Source organism: Palaemon carinicauda, chromosome 17 (assembly GCF_036898095.1).
Source record: "Palaemon carinicauda isolate YSFRI2023 chromosome 17, ASM3689809v2, whole genome shotgun sequence".
NCBI classification, from domain to species: Eukaryota; Metazoa; Arthropoda; class Malacostraca; order Decapoda; family Palaemonidae; genus Palaemon; species Palaemon carinicauda.
This window is the reverse complement of record NC_090741.1, coordinates 70798715-70819503: the sequence shown is the minus strand read 5'-3', so window position 1 is coordinate 70819503 and position 20789 is coordinate 70798715. Positions and strand designations below refer to the sequence as shown.

General features: G+C 39.8%; 1 protein-coding gene across 1 annotated transcript in view; it reads right to left on the bottom strand.

The window, feature by feature from the left end:
* Positions 1-20789, bottom strand: part of mRpL19 (mitochondrial ribosomal protein L19) — a 76993-nt gene that overhangs the window by 15553 nt on the left and 40651 nt on the right. Inside the window, exons 4-6 of the mRNA XM_068391230.1 lie at positions 8884-9018; positions 5786-5973; positions 885-1033 (exon numbers count right to left, since the gene is read on the bottom strand). Of these exons, the coding sequence (XP_068247331.1) occupies positions 885-1033; positions 5786-5973; positions 8884-9018 (472 nt within the window). The remainder of the gene's footprint in view (positions 1-884; positions 1034-5785; positions 5974-8883; positions 9019-20789) is intronic.

Sequence of the window (20789 nt, the reverse complement as noted above, 5' to 3'; positions counted from 1 at the left end):
AGTAAACCTTTTGCAAATTTTAATGTCTTATTTAGCCAAAATACAACTAAAACCCAAATCCGGCATTTCAAAGGGCTGAACTTGACCTTTTGACCCCTGGTGACCTCTAATAATAAATTAATTAATTTAGTTTAATATCAAATAAATCTACTCATCAATAGCATCATTTTGGTATATAGTTCTTTATTCTAGGCCCAGTGTGAGAGGAGCTGCAGCCAATTTACTCTCACTAACCCCCAAATTTTGCCGAAAAATGAAAAGCCCGTTTTCAGACAAAAGGGGTTAATAAAATCCACACCCACCACTGCCAAACTTAAAGATACTCATTTTTGGATGTCCCATGGTAGACCCTTTCCAAAAATGTCCACTAGAAATTTGGTCATCTCCGGTAAATAAATAGCTGCTAGCTCTCGCTCTGTCATTCTCTACAGCTCAAGAACAATACCTTTTTCCATATTAAACATTACACTTCACATTCTGAAAATCCTCAAGACATTTCTTTCACCTAATCTTCTAAACTGCATTACCTGCCTCTAACCCAACACCAAGTGGTCATGCTTATGACTAAATGTATGAATCTTATAGAAACTAGCATAAGATATTTCTGGCTACTCTAACGAATAAAATAATCATTACAATAATGAACAACAATGTTTAAGTATTGATTTGATATCTCATAACTTGCAATTTAATGAATAAAGTGTTGCCATTTCAAACTATTCAAAGTATACTTGTAAAAAATGGTGACACATGGATAGGCTAGTATGAAATCTAGAATAAATGTTTTTCTATTTGCAAAATGAGATATGTTTGTGCTTGAAAGCATATAGCATACAAATTATGATAGAAGAAACATTGAAATTCTGAAGATTGATCCTACTCACCTATATTCCATCATTAGATCATACTTCTCCCAAGGTTTTTCATGAAGTTTGGCTTTTTTATAAAATCTCTCAGGAAGTCCTAGGTCTAGAACTCCTTGCAAATTCATTCTCTCCCACCTTGCATGCCACGGGCGTGGTTTTAGCTGTACCTATAATTTGGAGAAAAGTTAAATTGTATTGGATATTAAATTCACAGTAGTAAATAAAATGAAAAAACAATCTAATGTACAAAACGTATAACATTGTGAGACCTATGAAACAATTACCAAGAAAACTTTTTTATGTATGCAAGTAATGAAAAAAATAAGCCCTATTACAGTAGCCTGTTCATCATGAAGTAATCTCCTCTTTTCATGACTTTCACACCTGTAATGGTACATACGGAATCCTATTCCACAATTGATAAAATATTTGGTACTAGAACAAATACACAATTATAAAGTACTGTACAAGAAACAGACATAGAGATTGAACTAATTGTCCTTTTTGTAAAAAAATAAATAAAATTCACATAATGTCTATTCAAGCATTCTTACTCCATTTAAAGTAATGTGGTTAATGACCCATAAGATTATAATGGGTACAGAAATCCTGAAAATGAGATGTAACAATCATAAGTGTTAACCTATGCAACAGTGTATCCCTTGTGTACAAAAAGAATGCGTCGTCAAGCTGATTACTGGTTTGTATTGTACAGAATTTTCTATTGATATTTTCTTACGAAATATTACTCCTTTCAAATGAAAAGTTTACCAAATAATATGACCTAAAGCATTCTGCTTTTCCAACTAATAATAATAATAATGATATCTCTTTAATTCCTTTCAAACAAATTACTGAAGAAAATTACAGCTTGTAAAAGCAGAAAATAAATACGTACAGTATAAGTGACAGTTCCAGTAAAACCCAAAGTACACTATTACTATTGCAATAATTTCAGAATGCTTTGTATACAATACTGTACTATATTGCATAACACTATCCTACAAAAACCATATATTACCTTGTTATATACTTTACATGAAATACAATGCTGCTAAACATTACAAGTACAAATTTTAAAAACAATTTATATTTTCCTAACTAAAAACTTGAGTCTTTCAATAGGAGTACGATTTCAGCTTAGCTAGGAATTGGTTGTTAGAATTTGTATTTTAACTATGTGTATTGGTGGTTATGAAGGTGGGAGCCCTGCCTCCTCACCAGCACACTGAGATACCAATTTGACCTTCACCTAGGTGAAGGGCTTATGGGATGGTTGAGGCGGGAAGTGAGACGACTCTCGTTTGTAGTTAGGAAATACAAATTACTGTACTTTGAAAACTTGGGATTTGTTCCCACAAGAATATAAACCCTTGACCTTTAATAGGAGACTCAAATCATGATGAGAGGAAGCTCTAACTAAACTGCCTGGTTTATCCTAGGATGATGAACACCGGACTATAGAAGGTGTAAGATTGTAACTCTGCTACCTTTAACAGAGATAAGGATCTTGGAGGTTTCTGTCTATAGAGAGTCATGGCAGAACCTCATCCGTATAAGGGTACCTTGTAACTGTAAGGTCGATATAAGTAATGGGTTCTATATACATATCATCTTCCCCCTTATCAAGGAGGATGAGGAGATACTTCTATATCATCATAGAACAGTACTTGGCCTGAAAGCTTTCCTAAGGCAATGTCAGATCCAGCAAATAATGAGATGACAGCTTCACCCAATGAGAAGGGAAGGAACGGAAAAAAAATGGGGCAAAAGATGCTACCTCTTATCCTTGTCCGACGTCGCAGCTGTTTTCTTCGACAAGATGTTTCTTATCCCATTAAGAGTCTGGTACTCTACACAACCTCTTGAGCAGCTCCCACAGGTCCCAGTGAAAAACTGCTTAAAAGGCTATGGGTATACTCATGTAAGCAGTGGGCTGTAAAGGTTATTTGATGTGTCCAGACTCTGACCTTTAATACGTGCTCCACTGTCAGGGTTTTCCTAAAATAATCATTGCATATGCAGATGATGCTACCCTCTTTGCATCCATTCCATCTCCTAAATGTAGACCTGGCATTGCTGAATCCCTTAATACTCTAGCAATAGTTAGTTCATGGTTTAATTAGGGAGCATGAAGTTGAACCCTAACAAAACTCATAGTATGATTGTTTAAGTAGGTTAAAAACAGTGGCTCCTCCAATTCCAGATCTCTGCATTGGTGATGTTTCTAACTCTAAAGGATTTTTAAAATTTTAGGTGTGATGAAATTTTATAGCACGTTCACTTTTGAGAAATGCATTCAGTCTGTTTCTACTTCAATTGCAAAAAAAAATGGCTTATTATGTTAATATTTTTGGTGATCAACCTATTCTGAAGTGTTATAATTCTTCCAATGTTTTGTTTCAAGTATTTCTCTTGTCTGGTGTTCAGCTGCTAAATTTACCCTTAATTTTTCAGACAAAAACTTGGTCCTTTAAATTTCTCATTTGTGATTTACATATTAATCTCTTGCACCATCGTTCAGTTAGTTCTTTATGCATGTTGCTTAAGATTTTTCATAACTCTGACTATCCTTTGCACTCAGATTTTCAAAGACAGTACCATCCTGCGTGTAATACTTGGTATGCAGTTAATTTTAAGAGTTATGCCATCTTCATCATAAGACTCCATATTACACAGTATTTAAGAAGTTTTATTTTGGCTAAGTTTCAATTTTGGAATGATCTCCCTAATCAGGCAATTGAATGGTTGGAACTTCAGAAGTATAATCTTACAACGACTGTTTTTATGTTGAACAGGCTGACATAAGTCTCTCTCCATAGTTTACATATGACTGATCAATTTTAACACTGTTACTGATTCTAAAATATTTCATATTAATTGTTCATTATTTCTCCTGTACAGTAGTTTACTTCCTAATTTTCCTTCCTCACTGGGCTAATTTTTCCTGTTGGAGCTTTTGGGCTTATAGCATCCTGCTTTTCCAACAAGGGTTCCAGCTTGGCTAGTAATAATAATAAAAGCCTAGCCAATTCTTCTAACTTCATGAGCTCATTTTGGGGCTAAAGCACTAGGATTCTATATTTAGAGATACAGCCTTTTCATGCTTCCACAAAGCCAGAAGGAAATGGTGTTCTTTGAAAACTTTAATCCTGCTAGCAGTAACAGAGAAATTTTGAGCCTGTGGTTGAAACAAGGAGTCCTCGACTGCAGGGTTCTGAGTTTACGACACAAATTCTGGGAAGATGATAAAAAGAGAACTTTCTCCATCCTTTGGAAGGAGATACAACATGGAAAATACCATGATGTTCTCCAACTCTTTTTGCCAAGGGTAATGCCAAAAAAAAAACAGCCTTTAGAAGGTTCTTATCCAATGATTGTTATAGCGGTTCCTATGATGCCCTTTCAATGACCTAAGGCTCTAGTTACATCTTAGAGGTGGTCTCAGTTCCCTTGGCGGGCAAGACTGCTCGAAGCTCCTCATGAGCATAGATAATTCTAATGATGAGGAAAGGTGCAAACACTTCAGTCAGAAGGCTGAGCTATAGCCTTTCATCACTGTGATTGAAAGGAGCTTCTCCCGGTGAAGATAAGAGGAGAAAATCTACAATCAATTGCTGAGAGGCTCCAACTGGAGAACTACCCTTCTACGACACCAGTTGCAGAAAATGGACCACATGACATGACTTGATAGACGCTTGCAGAAGATTTTCAGATATCTCCGCATTGCCGAGCAAAAATCCCTCTCGGAGGCGATGCTAGATAATCTCCATCCATGAAGAGATTGGGATGTCAGAGAGCTGTGGAATCTCTATATGTGGGGCTGGCAAAGCAGATTGGGCGATAGCACATCAGAAGCTTGTTGAAATTTTTAGCAAACAGGCCTTGACAGAGGACTCCAAAAAGTCAGCAGCCTTTTCACTACTATAGGATGAAATGACCATTCCGCTCCTACAATTTGACCCAGGCAACCTAGCTTGTTGGTAATTAAATTACTCTTTGCCTGAAATTGATTTTGCTAACAGCTCCACCCCGTTGTCCAGAGCCCAGGAGTAAACCCTGTTTTAACTTGCTAACAGCTCCATCCTATTGTCCAGGGTGCTGAAGTGAGCCCTGTTTTGGCAACTTAAAAAGGAGCTGTGAAACAGTACCACCTTACTTGTTGACATACAGTGGTAGAGGTGTCAATCATTAATGCTGAGTGACCTATCAGCTGTTGCTGAATAGACTCCAGGGCCAGGATCACTAATTTCAATTCTAATTAATTGATGTAAAAATAGACTTTCCTTCTCGGGCCAACAGCCTGAGGCTATCTCATTCCTCAGGTGTCCACCCAATCCTTTCTTCAATGGATGTACGAAGAGCAGCATTTGTGGAGGAGGGCATTCTTAGAGGAGTTTCTTCAAGTAGATTCTTGTCCCTTAGCCACCATGCTAGGTCCACCATTACTTTCTAGTCAACTGGAACTAGATGTTGAGGGGAGTCGGTGGCTGCTGCCCAATGTGACTTTAGGATGATTACCAGCAAGAGCTAGAGCCATCCTTATTTGAGAAAACATTTACAAAAGTTTTTAATCAGTATGCATAACTTTTGTGTCATGCCTCCAAACATAGGTTCTACCATTTTGTATGAGAAAATAGGTTTTATTTTAATATTCATTAAAAACTAACAAGCATATTTTGTAAGATTACTGGTTAGTTGCATACTCCACAGGTAACCTACTAAGCAACTCCTGTTTGTTATTTATTAAATCTTGGTTTTTTTTCAATACTTCATGAAAACCAATGATATTTAGTATTAATGGTAATTGTAACCTACACAGGTTAATTAAAAAAAAAAAAAAAAAAAAAAAACTAGTCTCCTACTATATTCAAAGTGGCAAAATAAAAAAGTTGTAAATACTAAAGCAAAAGGCTTACCTTTATAGGATTGACTGGCACCTCAACATTTTCTGGCAATGGTTCTTGTTCCATATCAAAAGAAAATGTGGAATACTCTGGCAGAGCATCTCTAAGGTATAAAAGGTCCTCATCTAATCTTTTTTCTAGTCTCAAAACTTCTATGCTCTGAATGAGGGGAGAATACATCTCGTACAAAATTTCCACACCTGGAAAACAAGTTACTGGGTTTGGAAATTTTCATACTTTGAAGAACACAGATTATTATTACGATATCAATAATGCCCACTCTAACCAGATAAGTGAGCTAACATTCTTAACTCTATTAGGGGTGGCCTGAAAGGATTTCTCCTTAATGAATATGTTTGATCTTATTTAATATATAATACAACTCCTCAAATATTTAACATAATAAACTGAAATTGATGAAGGCTTAGACAATATATATGGATTTATGAATTGGGGCTGGATGGCCAGGCACCGAGTCCTGGTAAAGACTCTCGGCACCCAAGAGCAACTGAGAAATACCCCCCATTAGGAAGAAAAAATTGAATTAGGATATATAAAGTAGGTGCAGTTAGGGCTGAAGGAATGCTTTGTTCCAGTTTACCTAATTATAATGCAATCAGGGAATATAATTACATTTTTTCATAAGGTTGAATTGAATATAAAATTTAGACATTAAGCCTAACACTTGTTTCATAAGATATTAAAGTAGTCTACTACTCTAATTTGAAGGAATTTGCACACCCCAAGAATTTACTACCATTTTACTGAAATACTTAATACTGTACTAAATTACGCATAATCTAATAATGTATGAACAAAAATTAATTTGTAACCAAATGAAAAAAAAAAACTGAAAAGTCTCAATTAAATAAATTATCTAAGTATGAAAAATAACTGTTCTTCATTTCCATAATTTATTGCTGCATAAAATTTTGAAAGGCATTTCAAATACTTGCAATACAAAAATTAAATTGTGATGTACTGCACAATAAAAACTAGTCAAAATTTAGTACATTATTTAGTTACTTTAGTTTCATTATTGACATCTTAATTATTCAATATATGAAACTTTTTTTGACGTCCCTTAACTTTTTAAGAGGTTGGAGATATATCTTATCATAAAATCAATTAAAAATTAAATAAAGTTCCTAATTTGAATATGAAAATCCACCCAGGAAAATTAGAATTCCTGTCCATTTAAACTTCTGGTGATTGGTGGAATTTTCAGTCTTCAGATTTATTCATTAGCTGCCTTTTGCTAGTACAGCACCAAAACATGTGGCTAGTTACAGCTCCTGTTTGACATGGAGTATTCCTCAAAATGTATTCAATGAAATATTAGATATATATAAAGTAGCACAAAACATTAATCAGCAAACTAAATAGTCTTGTTGAATGTACATATCACTAGTTAACTGTAATACACTAGAGTTTTCTCTTAGATTCCAACTTAGCAAGTAAATCTCCAGCAAATATAATCATGTACACATCATCAGCTTTGCCATTTTTAAAGCTGGAAGTGGAATAAATTTTCTCTACTCCCTCTTACCTTTTACTCTACCTACCCAAATTCCTGTACAATCTAGGTTCTCATCTGTTCCCTTCTTTCATAATATACTGTAATGGACACTCCTTTGGATCTTCATCCTTCTACTTCTGTATACACAGCTTTTATAACTGTTCCTCATCCCTTTCTCATAAAAATATCCTAACTTTCTCATCCTCTGTTTTAAGTCAATCTAATCTAATTACTACTTATATTTTTGAGCCAGATATATCCTTAGAATTCACCCAAAACCAATATCAATTATAAATAAGGTGAAAGAATTTTGATAGATTGCAGACTAGAAACAAGATCTGTCTGCTCATGATAAGTTTTTATATAAAAATATGAAGAATTCGCAAATCTACTGCGAGTCTCTGAATTCCAATTCTGTCTTATTTTCTAGGGTAATAAAAAAAATAATATTGTATGGTAACTAATTTCTCACACATTTTTTGTCATCTTTTAAATGTCTATGTAGAGATCTATTCCAACTATCATAGTATAAACTTTGTTATGCAGTTTGTTATAAGTAACAGTTCATGACACTACACTATACTACACTGTTATTTTTCTAATTCTTTTTAAAGCTCTGCTTGACTGTCCTAATTTTACATCATTTAGTGAGAATTTTCACAGCAATTCTAGAATTGATCAATTGGGAGGAACAGCTAGTGTGATATGTCCAAACAGGATAGACATAACATTGTATGCTTTGAAATATAGTCACTAAACTGGAAAAAATCAATTCACACCTGAACAGGAATCATATAACACTTTCAAACATGGCTGATTTATATGATGATATTAATTAATCTCAACAATACAAAGGAGAATAATTTATTCAGATATTGGATCATTCATTGTATGACTTCATTGGTATTACCTAAACTTGAGTTCCTGATGAGACTTGAGCGACAGAGAGGAAAAAAAAAAAAAAAGAAAAAGAAAATCCTATACTATACCTGTGCTCAATACATTTAATGTCAGCACACACAACAAACTCCTTACTCAAAGTATATCAAATACATATACAGTATTCTAATAAATATATATCATAGAGCATAGCTAGATTATATTAAAGTTAATTATTCTCATGGAGTTTTAGGATAACCTTACTTATCCAACTTGTAAATGACATACATGATATTAAGAAATACTGTATTGAGATTTACCCATATTAATGTTAATATTAGATACAATTAACTACACCCACCCTTCAATATACAGTAATTGGTTGCAATTCCTTTAAAAAATTCACTTTTGTACCAATATAGTACTGTAGTTCATTTTCCCTTTACCATGGAAAAAAATTATATCTCACATATTTCAGTAAAATAAAGTAGTGTGCCACCAAAACTCTGACGTAATGTTTTTATTTTCTGAAATCACCCCCTTTAATATATACTGTAATTTAACAAAATAAACTGGTTTCAAAAGAGATTTTACTGGTGCTCAATGTCAGAGAATATTGTCAAGGGTTAGTCACAAAACACTCATATCAAACATCAAGTGCCAATGGTCTTATTATGATGAAAAATACCTAAAATGAGATCCCGTATCTTACCTTGATGGTCAACAACATTCCGTAATATAAACCATGATCGCAGGCCTGCTGCACCTCTCTGGATGCAAATTCCCACGAACCTGTTTAGCTTTCCTGCTGAATTTGGATCAGCTACTGTTACGGCCATTATTGATCCTGCAAAATAACGCTCGAATAATTCAGATGTACTTATATTTTCGCAAGCTAAAATACCTGTACAAGGTTAATTACAGTATTACCAAAGAAAATTAAAAGGTTAATTTCCATTCTTACATTTCATTTTTCTACAATACTCCATACAGATGCATTATATAGGCTATTTCCACATCTACAGACCTTTAGATAAGACAGGGTAAAATATTATGGTAAATTTTAATGAATTTGTATTATATGTAGTATAAAGCTACTAATAAATTACAAAATCCTCTTTGTACAGGTTAGCTTTTACAACAATGGGTATCTTTACCAAATCAAATAAGGATGAAATTCATTATCACAAATGTTGTTATACTAACTGTATCCTTAGAAATTCAAAATAATTTCTAATTAAATTTTTTTTTTTAACAAATGCCACCTCAGAAGGAAACCACTGATTTGTTAACATTTCACTGCCAATCACAACCAATGAACGAATGAACACATTTCAACATCCTAATGTTAACTAATTGTTGAATACCATGCGCTTGTTGCACTTTATATTTTGTAAGTTTATTTACAAAATAAAGATGTCCACATCCCCAGGTCGTTGGAATATGCTGGGAGTGGTGTTAACATGATTTTAACTGCCTTCCCATTTTCAATATTACTACTGTAAGAATTACATTACCAGAGTGTTTGGTAAGATTGAGGATGACAAGGTTGACTTGAAAAATCACAAATTTTAAGTAATTTGTATTTTTCCTAACAGTACTTACCTCGAACTACTTTCTTAGGAGTATCTGGGATCTCCTCCCTAACCGACCAAGAATTTTGTGCAGTTCCCCCATCTCCGTTTTCCCTTGTCTGGTCTCTCCGAAGCGGATGGATATGTGCCCTGAGGCAACACGGGGTCAGCGCGCGTGGGTGCGCTACTAGGTCTTGTCGCCAATAAGCATCTGGTCACGGCGTAGATAACATCTCGCCACTCTCTCTCACATCCCGTCCGACCTCCATTGTGTTCCACGTGTTCCCTTGTGTTTTCCCGTTCATATCCCTTCCTTGTGTTACTCGTGATTACCCTTATGGAATCCAAACGTCGTCGTTCCAGGCCCAAGGCCGGTAAGTCATGCGGAGCATGGCTTTTTAAGTTGAACATCGATCCACACACGTTGTGCTCCAACTGTTGAGGCAGAATGTGCTCGCCTGCTTACACATGTCCGGAGTGTGAGTCCTGGCCGGAACTTCAGTGGACCTTATTCGGCACAAAGAAGAAGGCTTCGAAGCAGTCGCCGAAGAAGCCTGGTCTCAGTTCTCCGTTAGCGTCTCCTTCAGCTCCTTCGAAGAGTGGTTCCCCTTCCCCTACTGGTAAGTCCGTTGCAGGGACACAGCCCATTGCTGTTCCCCATGAGTCTGATTTTAATAAATCAAGTTGCATTGTGCCTACGCAGATGAGTGGGGAGTCTGCTGTTGTTATGGGAATACTTTCTGTAGACGAGGTTCTGGTGCCCGCAGGACCCGTCTCGAGTGAGGATCCGGTGTGGGGGAGGTCAGGAATACCAGCTCCTTCCCCTCCATCGTGGCAGTGTTTTTCAGGTAGAGCGGTTTCCGGGAACGACCAAGACAGGGAAAGACGAGCCACGTGCTCTTCGGACCCCGACTCCATTGTGTGGGCGGCGCCAAGGACGCCCTTCAGGTCACCCAAGCGGCAAGAAGAAGAATTTTCGGGCTGGTTTGCCTCATGCGAGTCGCTACTCACGTCCCCGGCGCCTTCTGTTACGCTACCTCCTGATTTCATGCAACCCGTCACCCAGGTAGCACAATTGCAAGCCCCATGTTGGTGGCAGAGGATTCAGAGGACTCGAATAGCTCCTCTTCTTCTTCATCTTCCTCGGACATTACTTCGTCCTCCAGCTCTTCATCGTTGGAAGACTCCAGCGACCGAGAGATGAGGAAAAAGAAAAAGAAGTCGAAGAGGAAGAAGTCGAGCTCAAACTCAGGCCTGTCTAGGAAGAAGGCCAAAGTTGCAAAGAGGAGGAGGAGCAAGAAGAGAAAGAGTTCCAGAAAGAAGAGGGCAAAAGTAGGTAAGGTAGTTTTTCCCCCTTGCGGGTCGAACAGGGCTCTTGCCGCTCAAGTGCCTGCTTCGGCGGCTGCTGGAGCCGCTTCCGTGCTCTTGCCCAGTGTCTCTTCGGCTCCGTCCATGATTCGGATGCAGCCGTTGGCACACTAACTTTCCCTTGCCCTTGCCCGGCAAGTCACCGGCTCCATCCGTTCAGCGGAGGCAGCCGCTGACTCAGCCCGGCAGCATTGTTCCCACACCCAAAGTCTCACCGGCTCCATCCAAGCATCGGATGCAGCCGCTGGCACAGCAGGACAGTCACTCTCCACAGATTCCTCCGGGTGGGGGTAGACCCATGACGGCTACCTCCTCCTCGATGGCTCCATCCATGATGGAGGCAGCCGCTTCATCGAGCCGGCCGGATGTCAGGGATACGGACACCTTGAACAACTATACTTTTCTAATAAATAGTACTTGAGTTATCGACGCCTCACAGGACATCTGAACCAAGGAGTCTACAAAAGACTACGCTATTGTTATTTTTGAGACTACAGTATCCATGACCATCTTCAAAGGAGTTGCAGCTATCCCAGACAGGAAAGTACCTGTTTTTACTGTATTGAACAGACTTATTTTGCTGATAAAAGTTAGCTTAAGTAAGACTTAATATAAGAACTATGCTGGATGCCCTTGAGGGATTTTTTCACCAGATGGGACAGACACTATTTCTCCTGAAAGTACCAGAATTGCCTCAAATCTACTGGGATTTTAGTTCATGGAAGCTAGGACGACAAAATTGAAGGTTTGGACAAAGTTTAAAAGGCCTAAAAGTGCTTTAAGACATTTTAAATCAAGGGGTATTACCCTGTAAATTTAGCCTATCTAGCCTAAACGGTTTAACGATGTATCTCGAAGCTAAGGTAATATGATTTATCTCAGTAAATTTAAACAAGTAAATGTATGTACAAGCAGAGTATCATAATTGAAGGACTTAAATTCAACCGGTTAGGAAAACAAATATTTCAAGTGATAATCAATATTTTAAACATTACCTAAGCATAGGTTGGGCCTACATGTGTACATGTTTTTTGTAAAATAGATAGCCTAGGTCTATTGTCATAAATTATTACTTTGTTTACATATTTTCATTTCTTTAAGAATAAGTTTCAAAAGCATAGCTTATAGACTGTTTGCCTATGCCTGGTGCATTAGAAATTGTATCTTTTACAAGGATTAGCCCACATTGCTTTATGTTTACATAGCCTATATGGTAAACTGCTTTATCACTGACCTTTTATTTCAATTTTCCTTATTCACTTTTTCTATTTTCCTCAAATACTTTATCCCTTCCACACCATGTCTGTTACCAAATCCCCTCAACAGCTCCTATGTCCCTCAAAGGTGAGGTTGCAGAGAACTAGGAAGAGTTTGAGAGTGCATGGAAAGATTATTGCATCACCACTGGCCTCAACCAAAAGTTGACCACAGACACGGGAGAGGATCCAGCAGGACATTTGGTGGTGGCTGCAACTTTATGTTTACTGATAGGAACAGAATATAGGAAAATTTTAAAGTCTTCCTGAACTTACAGCAGAAACTAGGAAGAATCCCGATAGAATTATGAGAGCCCTTCGAACATACTTTCTGTCGCAGCAAAATGAGCTTTATAAGCGTTTGTTATTTAACTGCCACACAAAGAGCTGGTGAGACTATTGACCAATTTGTACTTGACTACGTTAGCATTTGAACACTTATGAGTTTAGTGTCATGAAAGATTCTCTAATAGTGTTTGGAACCTAGGATGAAGCTGGACGTGAACGTCTTTTAAGAAAACACACTGTGCCTGATCTTTCTATCTGCGTAAATGATTTATATGCTGCAGAGATGTCTAGGTCACACAAGCACACCATCACAGGTGCTGCCTCAGTGGACCACAAGTTCAAGAAAGGCACGAAATGGAAGCGCCAAAATTAGAGCCATCAAAGCAACAAGCACAAATGCCCTCCAAGTCAAGGCAGTCCCCAGCACCGCCACGAAATAGCCAGCGACAGCCTTCAAAATAGCCAGAATTGCCAGAGCCAAGGTCAAAGTTCAAGCCACAAAAGGACAAAAAACTGCCGATGGTGAGGCAGTCCAACGCTTCATTCTAAAGACGACTGCCCTGCCTGTAACACACAATGCCAGAAATGCAAGAAAATAGGTCATTGGGCAACAATATGACGTAGTACCAAATTCACACGTGAGATTGAGCCAGAGGAACAACTCGATACTTATTTCCTTGGGAGTGTAGAATTCAAACGAGAGGATTTTTGGCCAGATGATATCAAGGTCAATAACAACATAACAGAGTTCAAACTTAATAGTGGGTCAAAAATTATCATTGTTGGAGAGCAAACACCTTGGATTGCATATACATAACTGGATCCTGGTAGAGTCAAGTTTTGCGGACCTAGTGACGTTAACCTCTCTGACCTCATTCTGGGCAAGCTATAAGATGCATAACTTGAAGTCCAAGACAGAGTCATCACAGAGATGGTATATGTTATGAAAAACCAGTGAAGAAATCTATTTGTGGAGAAATCTATTGTCCATATTTGCCATAGACACCCTTGGCCAGTTAAAACCTGCCCCTGATGTTGTTCATTCAATTGAAGTAGAAAATGTCCAACAGGAATTTCCCAAGCTATCTAAAAGATTAGGTCTTCTGAAGGATTTATACAAGATTACATTTCGAGAGGAAGCAGTTTCTGTCTGCCTGTATACTTCCCATCGTATCCCTTAACCTCTTCTGCCACTAGTTAAGGAGAAATTGACTAAGATGGATCATGACAAAATAATTTCAAAAGTCAGTGAGCCAACCGAGTGGTGCTCTGGATTAGTAGCAGCCCAAAAGTCAACAAATGATATAAGGCTTTGTGATGACCTCTCATCACTAAAAAAGGCAGTGAGAAGAGAGGTACACCACTGGCCTCTGTTGACGAGAATCATACAAAAATTCAGAATAGCAGATTCTTTAGTAGTTTGACGACAACTCTGGGTTTTGGCAAATCTCACTTGACCCAGGTTCCCAACTCCTCACTATATCTATAACTCTCTTTGACGCTACTGCTTTGATCGCCTATCTTTCGTCATTAGCTCTGCCCCGGAAGTATTCCAAAGGACCATATCGCAGATCCTTGAATGCTTAGATGGAGTTGTCTGTCATATGGACGATGTCTTAGTACACGCTCTTTCTCAAGATCTTCACAACATTTGCTTGCTGTTCTTCAGAGATTCCAGGATGCTGGCCTAAACCTGAAGAGCAAGTGTAAGTTTTCAAAAACAAAGATACTGTTCCTAGGCCACATCATACCTGGTGAAGGAGTAAGAGCCGACCTTCAGAAAATTAAAGTATCCTCGAGTTTCCTACGCCTGAAAAGGTTAACAGAATTGTAATGATTTAATAGCGTGGTGAACCTGATTGTAAAATTTCTGCCAAATCTTGCAGTCATCGATGAGCCATTGCGACTACTCCTTAAGAATAACCAGTGGCAATGGGATCAACCATAGGAGATTGCCTTCAAAACACTAAAGGAGAAACTAACCTCAACAAAAGTCCTTGCACATTATAGCACCAACAACCCTTTCATAGTTGCTTCGGATGCAGGTCAGCTTGGAATTTGAGCCGTTCACTACATGGCGATGTCCTGGGAAACCGACGCCCAATTAGCTTTGCCTCTTGTTTCCTCACTCCAGCTGAAGAGAACTAAGCTATGATAGAGAAGGAAGCCATCGCAGCAACACGGACACATGAACATTTTTCAGATTATGTCTCAGGGACCAATCTTATTCTCGAGAGAGATCATAGACCCCTGGTGCAATTGCTATCTTCCACAGATTTATCCAAATTACCAGTTCGGATCCTCAGATTCCGCTTGAGACTTACGAGATACACTCCCCTTGTTAAATTTGTACTGTACTGTACTAGGGAAAACCTATTACACTCCAGTTGCTTTATCAAGAGCACCCATTGGAAAACCTACAGAACGTCTGATTCTTTTGGAGTAGGTGGAAATTCAAAATTAAGAATCTCCAAAGCATCCCAGTTACAGATCATCGCCTTTCCGAAGTAAAAGAAAGCCAGGACCAAGATGCAGTGAGTTCTCAAATTGAAGAGAATGTTCAAAACGGCTGGCCATGTGTCATGCCACACCAGCCTATTCTTAATCCATATTGGGAAAACCAGCAACACCTAACCATCAATGATGAATTACTTATGTTCAATACATGGATTATGATCTCTCAATGCCCACAGTTAGATATCTTACACAAGATACACCAAGGTCATTTAGGTATTACCAAATGAAAAGGCCGTGCACACTCTTCCGTTTCGTGGCCTGGTATTACTGTGCAGATGGAGAGCATGTGTAGAAATTGTGTGCCCTGTTCTCTTAACCAAAATGAACAAACAGAATCGCTTATGCCAACGTCATCTCCCGACAATGTCTGGGAACGTGTTGGTACCGACCTGTTCCATTTCAACAAGGGCTACATCGTAGTGACTGACTATTCACACTGGTTGGATTTTAAGGCACTGCCTTGTACAGTCTCTCATGATATCATTACACAGTGGAATTTTTGCGACTCATGGAGTACCTACAGTATTGATATCAGACAATGCACAGCAATATGCATCCGAGGAATTAAAGTTATTTGCAAAGGACTGGGGATTTACCATACAGTATAACTATTTCTCCACAACCTCCTCAAGCAAATGGTGCTACTGAACGAGCTGTTCAAACAGCCAAAAATATCTAATCCTTATTTAGAACTTCTGGCATACCAAACAGCACCTATTCACAATGGATTTGCACCATTTCAACTGCTTATGTCGAGATTGCTAAGGACAGCACTTCCAATAATTCCGGAAATCCTGGAATCATCTACTGTTAATAAGGAACTTACTTGACAGAAGGAAGGGGAGTATATGGAGAGATATCCCAAAAACTTTGATCGTTGACACTGTTGTCAGCTTACTTTATCTACCACCAGGAGACAAAGTCTATATAAGAGACCAAGTACGCTATGGTGAGGTCGTGCAGAAATTGAACAGCCCAATGTCATATAATGTTTCTACTGATAATGACAATATTTTAAGAAGAAACCGGAACGCTCTTGTCCACACGTCATGATTGAACTTGCGCCAAGCTCGCCACCCTTGACCAAGCAGCATCTTCACCTCTGCCATAATCTCTCACCCCCAAATTCCTTATCGTGCCCTACTTCTCATTCAAAGCCTAACATCCTTCCAAACACAAATATCCAGTCCTTCCATTTTGCCTGAGTGTCTTAACTTCAATACTGTTACTCCATCTATGATAAGGTCAGGTTGAATTGTTAAGCCTACCAAACAACCAGATAGGGTTTATTTTTAGTAAATGTTTATGTTCATAGTTGAGAAGTGACAAGTTTACTCATACTTGAAATGCTCACTATACTGTATTTATTATGCTAAATACAAGTAAAATACTTTTCAATTGTAATTTATTACAGAGGTACTGTATTTGTAAATTTATTGCTGTTCATAAAGTAGATATTTGCCATTTGAAAAATATCTTAAGGGGGAGATGTATACCATGCGCCTGTCATACTTCCTATTTTGTATGTTTGCACAATAAAGATGTCTGCACGACCCCCCGTCACTTGAATACTAATGATACTAATAGCTTCTAGTAAACTGTGCACTTCAAATTACCTTTAAAAGATCAAAATCCCACTCTGAAAGATTCAACAAGATTTCCGGACAGGTGGCTTGCATCTTAAAAGGTCAATATCCCACTTGTGAAAAGATTCAAATGATCTGACAGATGCTTCACTGTAAATGCATACGACTTTGAAAATGTGGAGCGAGCCTTATAGTATGCAAATAAATTCTTCAAGCAATTTGAAAAGCATGTGAGTTTGGAAACATCTGTACCCTACACCAGTATCTAATTATACAAGACTGGTAATACAAGTTCAGAGGCAACATTTCTGCATAAACTAGCATTCTCTGAATGGAAGAAGACTTAAATGAACCAGGTAGCCAATATAACAAACTGGTGAGGTTTAAAATCTTTAGATTAAGAGGGTAGGCTAAAGAATATATTTCACATCCATAAAACAGTTATATTAGATAAAATAAGGCCTTCATAAAAAATGACAAATTCGTAGATAATTTGCATTTTTCCTAACTATACAAACCTTAGCTATTTAATAGGGGTATTACTTTCGGCGTAGCTGAAATGACAAGCCATTAAAATTTAACGAGGGTTTACTACCAACACCGCTAGTTAGTGGAGGTAGGGAAGGGTAGCTTGCTACCCCCCCCCCCCCCACACACACACACACACCTGTGCTTGAACTCACTTTGCTTGGAGGTAGTACTTCAAGGGGAATAGGGCTGGCGAGCAAGTTTGGTTAAATAGCTAAGGTTTGTATAGTTAGGAAAAATACAAATTATCTACAAATTTGTCATTTGTTCCGTAACTGGAATACGTCGTCGGCGCCCACTCGTGTCCGAGTATTGGGTTCTGTCGTTAGCCATCAGCCTCCTATCTGTGGGGTGGGTGCTTATGCCTAATGTGGCTGTTAAGTCCTAGTCTGTGGTGGAAGAGTCGCGGACAGTGTTCACAAGGGAGGGTAGGTGGTGGGCGGGGCTGTTCTAATCGCTCTCTCCTTCTTCTCCTCCTAGCCTCCTCATTTTGTCTCCTCCTCTCCTCGAAGTCCACGGTGCCATGGTGTACTGTACTCCTCCAGGTTTTCCTATCCCTGGCTGTTTCTTCCCATGAGGAAGGATCGATGTCAGTTAGAGCCAGGGTGCGCTTTAGTTAATCTTTATAGCGCATTTTCGGGGCTCCTCGTGGTCTGGTGCCCTGGGTCAATTCTCCGTAGAATATTTTCTTTGGGAGCCTAGATGGATCCATCCTATGCACGTGTCCTATCCAGCGGAGGCAGTGGTGGATGATGGTGGCCTCCACGCTGGTCAGCGAGGCACGTTCTAAGACTTCAATGTTGGTGGTGTGGCTCTCCCAGGGGATTTTCAAGATCTGCCTCAGTTTCATTTGTTGGAAGCGTTCTAGGTTTTTAATATCGTTTTTATATAGCGTCTATGTTTCACATGCATACAGGAGCGTGGAGAGGACTACTGCCCTGAACACCATTATTTTGGTGGTCATTGTCAGTGCGTGGTTGTTAAATACGCGGCAGTTGAGTCGGCCAAAGGCGGAGTGGGCTGCCCTGATCCTGTTCTCCACGTCCTTTTTGCTTGTGGGAGTTGATGTTAGGATGCTCTCTAGGTAGGAGAACTGGTTCACCTGTTCTAACGGTTGGTCATTCACTGTGGTATTGAAGTTTGGGAGCATCAGTCCTGGTGGATGTTGGAAGAGGGTCTTGGTTTTGTCTGAGTTGACTTGCATCCCAAAACGTTCGTAGGCCGAGTTGTATGCATCAGCTAACGACTGCAGGTCCTCTGCCGTCTGACCTGGGGTGGTATTGTCGTCAGCATACTGCAGTTCTCGCACTGCACACAAGGTGGTCTTGGTTCTGGCGCGGAGTCTAGCGAGGTTGAAAGCGCCTCCATCCATGCGGAAACGTAGGTCAACTGAGGGTGTGTCTGGGGGAATCTCGTTGAGCATTGCTGCAGTGTATAGCGAGAAACACGTCGGGGCCAGAACACAGCCCTGCTTCAGGCCGCCGTTGATGGGGAATGGGTCTGAAAGAGAGTTCTGGTGGCAGACTCTCCCAACCATTCCGTCATGGAGGGCACGCACCAGCTTGACAAAATCGGGTGGGCAGCCACATCTTTTGAGGACAGCCCACATGGCAGGTCGAGGTACTTTGTCGAAGGCCTTTTTCAAATCCCAGAAGATGAACATTATGGGCTGTTGTTGTTCGAGGCTCTTCTCTTGTAGTTGTCGCGCACAGAAGATCATGTCTATGGTCCCGCGGGAAGGTCGAAATACAAACCACTCTATTTAATAGGGGTGACTCACCCATTAGGAAGGGTGGACGTCCAAGCCAGTTCTGGCTTTTTGGCTTTGCCCGGGGGCTCGTTATCTGAGTGTGTAAGCACCCAAGAAATAATGAGCCCCTGCACCTCACTAGAACCTTGCTACGCAAGGACTGCGGCCTACACAAGCTGTGTGTGAAGGTATGAAGAAGTGTGACTCGTCCTAGGAAGTTGTTCTGAAGTTCTTTAGATGGAAACTTGTAGACTAGGACTTTCCCAATACCACCTCGTCAGGGTATGGGGACGTAACAGTATTAACTTAATACTAGGAACACAAGAAAGCATGGTTTACCTCCAGTGGTTTGAGGTCAGCTATGCAGAGAACCCAGGATGCTGCTTTCCCCAAGAGAGGGGATGATGAAGAAAAGAATAAGGGCCAGTCAAACCTTTTCATTCATGCAGACTAAAACCGGGTAATAATGCCCTCAACCCTCTGCTACTTGTTCAATAAGGAGCTTGGGGTTTTAAACCAGCTGTTGTGCAGCCACCACAGGGCCGATAGAGAACATATCAAGCCTCCTGTGGGTCAAGTCTTGCAGGTAGTGGGCTGTGAATGTTGTTTGACATTTCCACACCCCCGCTTGAAGAACCTGCTTCACTGAGAAATTTCTTTTGAAGGCCAGGGACGTACCTATGCCCGACATCATGTGCTCTAGGGCGACGTGACGGAAGAGGATCTGGATTCAAGGCCAGATCAATGACCCTACGAATTCATGCAGAGATGGTGTTCTTGGTGACCCTCCTCTTAGTCCTTCCTGTACTAACGAATAGTGCTGGCACATGAGGACGGACTGCAGCTGTTCTTTTGAGGTATAGCCTCAAACTCCTTACTGGGCATAGTAAGAGATGGTCTGGGTCATCTGTTATAGAACGGAGACTAGGAATCCGGAAATAGTCGAATCTAGGATCCGCCACTCCAGGATTCTGAGTCTTAGCAATGAATGTTACCTCCCCCATCCCCTTGAATGGGCAATGTCATACGAGAGACCCTGAAGTTCGCCGACTCGCTTGGCCGAGGCCAAAGCTAGCAGGAACACCCTCTTCCAGGTTAGGTGGCAATCTGATGCCTGACGTAATGGTTCATAGGGAGGTCTCTTAAGAGACCTGAAAACTCTAACCACATTCCATGGGAAAGGTCTCACTTCCGACTGAGGGCAGGTAAGTTCATAACTACGTATGAGTAGAGAAAGTTCTAGCGACGAAGAAATGTCCATTCCTTTCAGCCTGAAAGCTAGACTTAAGGCTGAGCAATAGCCTTTCACTGCTGAGACTGAAAGGCGCATTTCTTCCCCCAAATACACGAGAAACTCCGTTATTGTTGGAATAGTGGCATCGAGTGGAGAGATACCCCTTCCGCGACACCAACCACAGAACACTTTCCACTTTGCCTGGTAGACTGCTGCAGATGACTTTCGCAGGTGTCCAGACATACTGACAGCAACTTGTTGCGAAAATCCTCTTTCAGAGAGGAGATGCTGGATAGTCTCCAGGCGTGAAGTCGTAGTGAAGCTACGGTTTTGTGGAAGATGTTGGTATGTGGTTGTTTGAGAAGATTGTGTCGGGAAGGTAGTTCTCTTGGTAGCTCCGTTAGGAGTTGCAGAAGGTCCAGAAACCATTCCGCGTGATGCCATAGCGGAGCTATGAGGGTCATTGAAATATTGACCGATGTTCTGGTCTTGTTGAGCACCCTCCTCATCAGACAGA